Raw genomic sequence first — 12095 nt, 5'->3', positions numbered from 1 at the left:
ACATGATAATGGTTGTCATATGATAAGTAACATGTTTTGTTACCCAGAAAGCACCAGGTGACCAGATGACCCACAGCTAGCCTATGGGCTTATTGCTCAGCCCCCATTTATAAGAGGGGGAGGTACTACAATCTCTCTCTTGTGTTTCACTTTCTGCTGAGGTCAAGTCCAGTCCAGACGTCTCAGCGCCAGTGTCCAGCACATCTGGAGGCCTCAAGCCTAAATTGCAGCCACAGAGCTGTAAGTCAAGTCATCTCTGTCTGCTGTCAACTCAAGTCTATTATAGTCAGCGTGGCTGTGCTAGAGTCTGTCAAGTCACTGCAAGTCCCAGCAAGCTGCGAGGTCCCTCGTGTTACTGGTCACTTCTCTGGGAACCTTTCTACCCTGTGAAGACTGTTAGACCTGTTCAACTTCAGTAAAGCTACTGTTAACCTTAACCTGGCCTTGGACTATTATGTGCCCCTGCCTATCCTAGGAGTAACGGGATTACCTTCGGGTGGTTACATAGGTAAACCATGCCCTGGTGTCACGAAACTAAGGGGTTAACACCATCTACCCCTGGGCTACACCATCTGCCCCTACTCCTCACATCGCACGCCCATGGCTCACCACAATGACATCACACAGTTCCTCCATATAGACATAATGACATCACACAGTTCCTCCATATGAACATGATGACATCACACAGTTCCTCCATGTGAACATGATGACATCACACAGTTCCTCCATATGAACATGATGACATCACACAGTTCCTCCATGTGAACATGATGACATCACACAGTTCCTCCACATGGACATGATGACATCACACAGTCCCTTCATATGGACATGATGACATCACACAGTTCCTCCATATGGACATGATGACATAACACAGTTCCTTCATGTGGACATGATGACATCACACAGTTACTCCATATGGACATGATGACATCACACAGTTCCTCCATGTGGACATGATGACATCACAGTTCCTCCATGTGGACATGATGACATCACACAGTTCCTCCATACGGACATGATGACATCACATAGTTCCTCCATGTGGACATTGTGACATCACACAGTTCCTCCATGTGGACATGATGACATCACACAGTTCCTCCATGTGGACATGATGACATCACACAGTTCCTCCATACGGACATGATGACATCACACAGTTCCTCCATGTGGACATGATGACATCACACAGTTCCCCAATATGGACATGATGACAGTTGCTGCAGATTTGTTGGCTGCACATACATGATAAGAATCTCCCGTTCCACCACATCCCAGCGGTGATCTATTGGATGAGATCTGGTGCCTGTGGAGGCCATTGGAGCCCAGTGACCTCATTGTCCTGTATGAGATGATGTCATGTGACATGGAGCATTATCCTGTTAGAAGTATCAGAAGATACAGGGGACACTGTGGTCATAAAGGGATGGGCATGATCAGCAACAATACACAGGCAGGCTGTCGACTTTAAATGATGTTCATCTGGTACTAAGGGGCCCAATGTGTCCCCACCACCACCAGCCTGAACCGCTAATACAAGGTAGCATACTTTTATGTTTATGCCAAATTCTGTTCCTGCTATCTAAACACAGTTGGAATCAACAGACAACGTTCTTCTAGTCTTCCATTGTCTAATGTGTCTAATTTATGCTGCTGTAGCCCATCTGCTTCAAGAGATTGTGTGTTGAGCGTTCAGAGATGGTATTCTGCATACCTTGGTTGTAACGATTGGTTATTTGAGTTCCTGTTGTCTTTCTGTCACTTTGAACCAATCTGCCCATTCTCCTCTGACCTCTGAAATCAACAAGGCATTTTTGTCTGCACAACTTGATGGATATTTTCTCTTTTTCAGACAATTCTCTGTAATACTTGGGGATGTTTGTGGGTGAAAATCCCAGTTGATCTGCATTTTCTGAAATAGTCAGATCAGCCCGTCTGGCACCAACAACCCCAACACATTCAAAGTCACTTAAATCCCCTTTCTTCCCTATTCTGATGCTCGGTCTGAGCTTCAGCTGGTTGTCTTGACCACGAATACATACCTATGTTAGCCATGTGACTGGCTGATTATCTATTTGTGTTAATAAGCGCTTCAACAGGCGTACCTAATAAAGTGGCCAGAGATTATAAATGTCTAAAATCACATCTACTCAGATAAGAACAAATGGAAATGATATGGACTATGGGGGAGATTTATCAAAACCTGTGCAGAGGAAGAGTGGTGCAGTTGCCCATAGCAACCAATCAGATTGCTTCTTTCATTTTCCACAGGCCTCTAAAGAGGCCTGTGGAAAATGAAAGAAGCAATCTGATTGGTTGCTATGGGCAACTGCACCACTCTTCCTCTGCACAGGTTTTGATAAATCCCCCCCTATGGGTATAAAGTGCTAGGAAGTGTTCTGTGATACAACTTTATTATATAAAGATGGCGTTGATTGTATACCGTACTAGTATGTTGCGAGTTCATGATACTTACATAGATTTTGTGATATGTCTGCCCAAAAAAAGGGAATCCCATAGATGGTATGATGTATGGAGAATTTGCATCTTTGCCTAGTGCAACAACTTTTTTGTCACCCACATCGTTTCCAAATGGATACAGTAACATTTCTGTAAAAAAATAAATAAATAAAGAAATATATATGAATATATATATATGTTACATGCCGTCACATACAGTACTCAGTAATAATGTTATCTAAAAAAATGTAATTATAAGGGTTAGGAAAAAAGGGTCTGTTCTTTTCCAGAAACAGTGCCACACTGGCTTCTAGGCTGCATCTGGTATTGCAGCTTAGCCCCATTTAATTCAATGCTGCGGTACCAGCTGTTTCTTGTTTAAATAACCTCATTATACTCCCGTGGAAAACTTTTTTTTTTTTTTAAATCAACTGGTGCCAGAAAGTTAAACAGTTAAACAGTTAAACATTTGTAAGTTACTTCTATTAAATAATCTTAATCCTTCCTGTACATTTTATGGGCTGTATACTACAGAGTAAATTCTTTTCTTTATGGATTTCTCTGATGTCACGACCACAGTGCTCTCTGCTGACCTCTGCTGTCCATTTTAGGAACTGTTCAGAGCAGCATATGTTTGCTATGGGGATTTTCTTCTGCTCTGGACAGTTCCAAAAATGGACAGCAGAGGTCAGCAGAGAGCACTGTGGTCAGGACATCAGAGAAATCCAAAAAGAAAAGCATTTCCTATATACTATACTGCCCATAAAATGTATTGGAAGGATTAAGATTTTTTAATAGAAGTCATTTACAAATCTGTTTAACTTTCTGGCACCAGTTGGTTTAAAAAGAAAAGTTTTCGACGGGAGTACCCCGTTAAAGAGCATCTGTCACCTAGAATAGGCTTGTGAAGCTGCATACACAGGGAGAGATTTATCAAAACTTGTCCAGAGCAAAAGTTGCTGAGTTGCCCATAGCAACCAATCAGATTGCTTCTTTCATTTTGCAGAGGCCTTTTCAAAAATGAAAGAAGCGATCTGATTGGTTGCTATGGGCAACTCAGCAACTTTTCCTCTGGCCAGGTTTTGATAAATCTCCCCCCATAGTGCAGTAGGGATTCACAAACCTGCTCGAGCCATACCTGTGCTTATATTTGAGGCTCCTTTATAAAAAAAAACGATTTTGTAACCTGTCCCCAAATTAGCCCGAACAGTTGGCGCCAGGGTCCACTATGCTTCGGGCCTGCAACACCTCTCTTCGGCTACATGCTTGACACCAAGAATGCACCATTAAAGGGGTACTCCAGTGAAAAACTTTTTTTTTTTTTTTTAAATCAACTGGTGCCAGAAAGTTAAACAGATTTGTAAATGACTTCTATTAAAAAATCTTAATCCTTCCTGTACTTATTAGCTGCTGAATACTACAGCGGAAATTCATTTATTTTTGAAACACAGAACTGTCTGCTGACATCACGAGAACAGTGCTCTCTGCTGACATCTCTGTCCATTTTAGGAACTGTCCAGAACAGCATATGTTTGCTATGGGGATTTCCTTTTACCCTGGACAGTTCTAAAAATGGACAGAGATGTCAGCAGAGAGCACTGTGCTCATGATGTCAGCAGACAGCTCTGTGTTTCAAACGGAAAAGGATTTCCACTGTAGTATTCAGCAGCTAATAAGTACAGGAAGGATTAAGATTTTTTAATAGAAATAATTTACAAATCTGTTTAACTTTCTGGCACCAGTTGATTTAAAAAAAAAAAAAGTTTTTCACCGGAGTACCCCTTTAAAAAACAAGTGTGATGTAGGGGCAAAGAGACAGTGTGGCCCTAGAGCATAGCAACCCCCGACTTACAGTCGGGTAAGTCAGGTCAACTTGCAAACGGGTTACAAAATCATTTTTTGAAAGGATATAAAGTAGCCTATATTATCAGCACAGGTACAGCTAGAATAGAATAAGTGACAGATGCTCTTTAAAGGGGTACTCCGCTGCTCAGCGTTTGGAACAAACTGTTCCGAACGCTGGAGCCGGCGCCGGGAGCTTGTGACGTCGTGGCTCTGCCCCCCTCATGGTGTCACACCCCGCCCCCTCAATGCAAGTCTATGGGAGGAGGCGTGATGGCTGTCACGCCCCCTCCCATATACTTGCATTGAGGGGGCGGGGTGTGAAGTAATGAGGTGTGGGGCTATCACGTAATGAGCTCATGACGTCACGCCCCGCCCCTCCCATAGACTTGCATTGAGGGGGCGGGGTGTGATGTCATGAGGGGGCGGTGCTATGATGTCACAAGCTCCCGGCGCCGGCTCCAGCATTCGGAACAGTTTGTTCCAAACGCAGAGCAGCGGACTACCCCTTTAAGTTCATTAAGTTGCCTGAACAATGACATCAAATATGTGTCTTGGTTACACTTTCTCCTCCCTATAGTTTTATCAGGTAAGTATTCTACAAGTGCTTCAAGAATATGTTACCTCATTTTTATGCTAACTGGCTGTACAACAACATGTAGTCAATGGATTGCTGTTCAAACTAATCTCACATAGTTTCTATGGCATTAAAGGGGTACTCCAGTAGAAAACTTCTTTTTTTTTTTTTCAAAAAATCAACTGGTGCCAGAAAGTTAAACAGATATGTAAATTACTTTTATTAAAAAAATCTTAATCCTTCCAGTACTTATTAGCTGCTGAATACTACAGAGAAAATTCCTTTCTTTTTGGAACACAGAGCTCTCTGCTGACATCATGACCACAGTGCTCTCTGCTGACATCTCTGTCCATTTTAGGAACTGTCCAGAGTAGGAGAAAATCCCCATAGCAAACATATGCTGCTCTGGACAGTTCCTAAAATGGACAGAGATGTCAACAGAGAGCACTGTGGTCCAAAAAGAAAATAATTTCCTCTGTAGTATTCAGCAGCTAATAAGTACAGGAAGGATTAAGATTTTTTAATAGATGTCATTTACAAATCTGTTTAACTTTCTGGCACCAGTTAATTTAAAAAGAAATCCATCGAGGTAGACAGAGGCTGCTAGGGACCACTTTGAAGACTCATGAATCAAACAGCATGACAGTGACGACTGTTAATACTAAAAACTTTTGGGCCCTCTTTGTACCTGCATTCTCCACTATTGCTAACATATGGGAGTAATGAACAAAGGACTCCCCCACTGAACACAGATTTCTATAACAGGGTCAATGATTTAGAATTTTTTTATTTTTTTTATTGAATGGAAAAAAAAATGCTTGTTCCAGTACAGAATATTAAAGGGGTACTCCGGTGCTTAGACATCTTATCCCCCTATCCAAAGCTATCCACAGCTATCACACCCCCTCCCGTAGGCTTGCATTGAGGGGCGGAGCGTGACGTCACACAGGGGCGGAGGCGTGACGTCACACGCCGCCGGCCGTGTGGTCGCCGGTAATCAGACCCGGAGCGAACACGCTCCGGGGACTGATTACAAACGGGGTGCCACGTGCAAGATCCCGGGGGTCCCCAGCGGCGGGACTCCCGCGATCAGGCATCTTATCCCCTATCCTTTGGATAGGGGATAAGATGTCTAAGCACCGGAGTACCCCTTTAAGCCAGATAACAATATGGGAATGTTTGAGTGGACTTTCACATTGACAATCCTATGCGATCTGCCAGCAGTGAGTTACAGAGCAGGATAAACTGAGCAGTTTGCTATATAGTTCTGTGGGGAAAGATTCAGTTTAACTTACATTTTTATTAATTTTAAAGGGGTACTCCGGTGGAAATTTTTTTTTTTTTTTTTTTTTTTTATGAACTGGTGCCAGAAAGTTAAACAGATTTGTAAATTACCTCTATTAAAAAAATCTTAATCCTTCCAGTACTTATTAGCAGCTGTATACTACAGAGGAAATGCTTTTCTTTTTGGATTTCTCTTCTGTCATGACCACAGTGCTCTCTACTGACCTTTGCTGTCCATTTTAGGAACTGTCCAGAGCAGGAGAAAATCCCCATAGCATACATATGATGCTCTGAACAGTTCCTAAAATGGACAGCGGAAGTCAGCAGAGAGCACTGTGGTCGTGACAGAAGAGAAATCCAAAAAGAAAAGCATTTCCTCTGTAGTATACAGCTGCTAATAAGTACCGGAAGGATTAAGATTTTTTAATAGAAGTCATTTACAAATCTGTTTAACTTTCTGGCACCAGTTGATTTAAAAGTTTTCCACGGGAGTACCCCTTTAATCCCTCTTCATTCTATGCTTATGTGTCCAGCAGGTGTCTCTCCCAGAACTAACTGTCAAAAGCTGATGAGGACTGCCCACCGGACTCCTAAGACCAGACTAAGCTGTTATTCTGAATCTTTTCCCCCATTACTATATCAATCAGATCAGTTCCTCCTGTGCTATAACATGCTGCCCTCAGATAGCATGTTCCTCATCAGAGGTTCCCTTTAAAGTGTCACTAAATGTCACTAAATGTCAAAAGTTTGTCAAAATATGCAGATCACCACCAACTGCTACAACAGGCTGGGAGAAGTGATCAGTTAAGTGCTTATCTCCGCTCTTTCGCTGCTCGCCCCATAAGACAGGCTTCCTAGAATTACTATAGAGCAGTAGTCTCCAACCTGCAGACCTCCAGATGTTGCAAACTACAACTCCCAGCATGCCCGGACAGCCGTTGGCTGTCCGGGCATGCTGGGAGTTGTAGTTTTGCAACATCTGGAGGTCTGCAGGTTGGAGACCGCGGCTATAGAGTCTGCCTCCTGCACCGAGATGGGGAGAGAAGCTCCTACCTGAGCGCTTCTTCTGCCTTGTCCTAACGATCGGTGGAGGTCTGAGCACCCAGACCCCAACGGATGAAAACAATTGACATGTCAAAAGTAACAGTGACACTTTGAAATAAGTCACAGGGGGGGGGCTGTGACTTATTTCAAAGTGTCACTGTTTCCAATTGGAAAAAGGACCGGGGTTCTTCGGCGCAATCCGTAGAAGAATGTTCACATACAGCAGTATGTTTAAAACAGTTGATCCATTTATTTATATAGCCAATAAAACAGACGCGTTTCGAGACTAGAACGGTCTCTTTCTCAATGTTAAAAAATGGCATTTTTAACATTGAGAAAGAGACCGTTCTAGTCCCGAAACGCGTCAGTTTTACCGGCTATATAAATAAATGGATCAAATGTTTTAAACATACTGCTGTATGTGAACATTCTTCTACGGATTGTGCCGAAGAACCCTGGTCCTTTTTCCAATTGAACCCCCCCCCCCTGTGATGCATCTCAGTTCGGCAGGAGGAATTCGACTGCCGAAAATCCGGGCGGCTGCACCGTAACTACATACTACTTCTGGTGGTTGTGTCTGGTACGCAACCCAAAAAGGTGAGCAGTTCTGAATTTACCCTCTAAAAGCTGCAAAAATTGCTTTGAAATACTGTTCCATGAGAATTATTTTTTTTTTCCAGACATATCCATGCACTTTGAAATGAGTAAAATTAGAAGCACACACCATTGTCTATACTGTCCCGACAGCTGCCATTTTGACAACTGCACTCATATGATCCTGGGAGGTTGATGCAAGAGGAATTTTTCCCGCAAACATCAGATAAGCCACATTCATCAATATCTTCACAGATCTGTCCATCGCCTCGAAATCCAGGTTTGCATTTGCAGCTGAAACTTCCTATTGTGTTTTTGCAGAGGGCTTGTGGATGACAAACACTGTTTCCCACCATGCATTCATTAATATCTGTGCAGATTCCTCCACTGGACACAAAGCCTTCAGCGCACCTACAGAAGTAGGATCCCGGGGTGTTCACACATACAGCTTGTCTGGGACAAATGTTTGCAGCCATAGTACATTCATCTAGGTCAACACATGCGTTGGCTTTTTGAGCGTACCCCGGGGGACAGGTGCAATGATATGAACCTGGAACATTTACACAAATGGCGGAGGAGTCACAATGGAGTGTTTTGTTTAGGCATTCATTGATATCTACACAGGAATCGCCTTGGGATGTGTATCCTTTGTCACATACACAATGGAAAGAACCCGGTGTGTTGCTACATACCATGTGGGCAGGACAAGCTGAGCTATTGAGACACTCATCGACGTCCTCACACGTCTCCCCATTCCCGGTGAATCCAGGATGACACGTACAATTATATAATCCTGGTGTGTTAGTACAGGAGGCCTCTTTACCACATACCGTTTGGTTGGACAGACATTCATCAATGTCTATACAACTAGTACCATTGCTGAGAAAACCTTTCTTGCACTGGCAGGTGTAGTTCCCAACAGTATTAATGCATATGTAATTTAGGCTGCAATTTGATATACCCAGTGCACATTCATCAAGGTCTCTGCAGGTATCTTCGCTATAGTAAAAGCCTACATCGCATTGACATACGTAGGATCCTATTGTGTTGACGCACTGAGAACTATTGTGACAAATGCCTGTTACATTCTCCTGCATGCATTCATCTACATCTTCACAATATGAGCCGTTTCCAGTATAGCCCTCAGAACAGTTACAAGAATACGAGCCAAGGTTGTTAGTGCACAAGCTATAAAGAGGGCAGGTAGTAGGATTTAGGCATTCATCTATGTCATTACAGGTTGTTCCATTGGACTCGTAACCTTCCCAGCATGAGCAATGGTATGAGCCAGCACTGTTAAAGCAAGTCGAATTCTCAGGACAGGAAGAGGGCCCTAGGTCGCACTCATTGATATCTACACATTCTGTACCATTTCCAATAAAACCAGTTTGACAACGGCATTGAAATGAACCATGTGTATTAATGCACCTGGCATTTGCATGGCAAAGGGTCTGGTTGAGGCATTCATCCTGATCTGTACAGATGCCATGTGCATATACAAATCCTTCTTGGCAACTACAGATATAAGAGCCGAAAGTGTTCCCGCAGTAGGAGTTGTTACCACAAACATGTTCTTCCAAACATTCATTTATATCAAAGCAGGTGAAACCGTCCCCTTCATATCCATCCATACAGGCGCAATGGTAGGAACCTGCAGTGTTGGTACATTGCGAAAAATTACTGCAGAAGCTCATATAGTCCTGGCATTCGTCAATGTCCCAGCATTCCTTGCCATCTCCCATGAAACCTTCCAGACATGAGCAGTTGTAGCCTCCAGGCCTGTTTGTGCAGGTAGCTTTCAGGTGACATCCTCCATTAAGTGTCTGGCATTCATCAATGTCTATAATTTGTTACCAAAATAAGTGTCAGCACATGGTGACATGCTCCGTATAAATACAAACTGTTCATGAACAACAAAGAGTCACAGATTTCAATGAGCAGAAAATTAGAATTTACTAAATATATAAAAGATTCATTTAGGCTATAATGTATTATGTTGATTTCAGGGTATGATTTACACTAACCATTAGGGACTGTAGTGGGCACTATCACATACCTTGGTCACTAGAAAATGGTCTATACATAATTGTAGAGAACAGGTTCTGTTCTGAATATGAGCTACAAGAAATCGGAAACTGCAATGAATACTAACCAACTGAAAATTGGTCATTTTGAGGAATTTATTATGGATTCTGTAAGAACAGTGGATTGTATAATATATTGTAGGGACCGTAATGGGCACGATACAGTACCCTGTTCATTAGACATTGCAGTCTATATACCATTATAGAAATATCAGAAATGGTATCTATCTTAAATATCAATTCCAGAAATAACTTTTTAAGGCCTGCATTTTATCATGGGCAGACAAAAAACAGGTTACGACGTTAACACAGATATATGAATAATACTCCAGAATGTTGATGTCATCACCATCTTTCTTTATAATACTCAAAATATGTGACTCAGGTACAGATACAGGTTTAATCATAAAAGTGAATAACAGAAAACTTTGTTTTATCTCCTATAATTATATAGGAATGTACTTTACTTGACAATTTCCGTATTTTTCCTACACTAAAAAGTTATTATAGAATACAGAGACGTATTTAAGGTGGTTGGGAGGAGAACACAGCAAAACCTGATCCCAAGGGGATTTGGGGGATTTGTTAGGTTCTGTTCACAATGGCATCATGGCTTATATTATTAAAGGATCATATGACATATGATTCATTGGATCATGATGGATCTCATTGACTTGTCCTTGCAACACCAGTATAGCACAGCAGACTACCAGATTTTGGCTGCCAGAATGGACCCTAACACTAGGGGCAAAACTATAGGGGTCCAAAGGGTGCAGTATCATCCAGGAGCCTGAGGGGCCCATAGGGACTCTCTTTCATATAGGAGTAGACCAGTGCTATAAATAAATCATTATAGCTGAGGGGCCTGTAACAGTGTTTGTATTGGGGCCCAGGTTACACCACTGCCTAACAGAGTGTGAACACAGTCTTACATAAATCCTTTGCAGTCCACATTCTCTTAGACTCTATGTATCATGAGTATTTTAACGATTAAAATAATAAATAATCAACTCTACTCATATCACCCCCATATACAGCACTCGAGCTCCTAAACCAAAATCCAAGCCTAAAATTGCCTAAAGCAGTATTTCTAAGCCACATACCCCTTAACCCCTTAAGGACGGCCCATTTTTTTTACCTTAAAGGGGTTGTCCAGGAAAAACTTTTTTTTATGTATCAACTGGCTCCAGAAAGTTAAACAGATTAGTAAATTACTTCTATGAAAAAATCTTAATCCTTTCAGTACTTATTAGCTGTTGAAGTTGAGTTGTTCTTTTCTGTCTAAGTGCTCTCTGATGACACCTGTCTCGGGAACTGTCCAGAGTAGAAGCAAATCCCCATAGCAAACCTCTTCTACTCTGTACAGTTCCTGAGACAAGCAGAGATGTCAGCAGAGAGCACTGTTGTCAGACAACTCAACTTCATCAACTGATAATTTTTGAAAGGATTAAGGTTTTTTAATAGAAGTAATCTACAAATCTATTATAGCAAAACAAAAGAACGGAATGGAGAGGGCACTCAAGAAGCGCTACTACATCTGAGACAGGGTGCAGAACATCAGTGGCCCATACAAGATCTCCTGCGGGGTGCACATACGACAGATGTGAAGCATCAATACAGGTAAAAAACAAAAGCACGTATTCGCACTCACCACTCAGCAGAGATCAGTCGGCATGGGGATCCGATCCACGGAAGGCTGGGTCACAGCATCGGGGCAGTAAGATGGGCTTCTTCCGGCCTCTGAGGCTGTAAGAAGCACACTGACTTGTGTGAAACAGCCGGCGTCGCCTCCAAGCGCCCATCTTACTGCACCGATGCTGTGACCCAGCCTTCCGTGGACCGGATCCCCACGCCGACTGAGCTCTGCTGAGCGGTCAGTGCGAATACCCTGTACATTCACATTGGGGGAGGGGGCAAACATCCAGCTGTTGCAAACTCCAAGCATGCCCTTTGGCTGTCCGTGCATGCTGGGAGTTGTAGTTTTGCAACAGCTGGAGGCACACTGGTTTGGAAACACTAAGTTAAGTAATAAACTTTCAAGTGTTTTGCAACCAAACTTAGTGTTTCCAAACCAGTGTGCCTCCAGCTGTTGCAAAACTACAGCTCCCAGCATGCATGGTCTGTCAGTGCATGCTGGGAGTTATAGTTTTGCAACAATTGCAACAGCTGGAGGCACTGAGGTAGGAAACGGACAATGTTTC

The 12095-nt window shown here is 42.7% G+C and overlaps 1 protein-coding gene across 1 annotated transcript in view; it reads right to left on the bottom strand.

The window, feature by feature from the left end:
• Positions 1 to 12095, bottom strand: part of LOC130362923 (fibrillin-3-like) — a 103915-nt gene that overhangs the window by 66799 nt on the left and 25021 nt on the right. Inside the window, exons 6-7 of the mRNA XM_056568082.1 lie at positions 7941 to 9650; positions 2486 to 2619 (exon numbers count right to left, since the gene is read on the bottom strand). Coding sequence (XP_056424057.1) covers positions 2486 to 2619; positions 7941 to 9650 — 1844 coding nt within the window. The remainder of the gene's footprint in view (positions 1 to 2485; positions 2620 to 7940; positions 9651 to 12095) is intronic.

This window comes from Hyla sarda, chromosome 3 (assembly GCF_029499605.1).
Source record: "Hyla sarda isolate aHylSar1 chromosome 3, aHylSar1.hap1, whole genome shotgun sequence".
In the NCBI taxonomy this organism is placed as follows: Eukaryota; Metazoa; Chordata; class Amphibia; order Anura; family Hylidae; genus Hyla; species Hyla sarda.
This window is presented reverse-complemented; position numbering and strand designations above follow the sequence as displayed.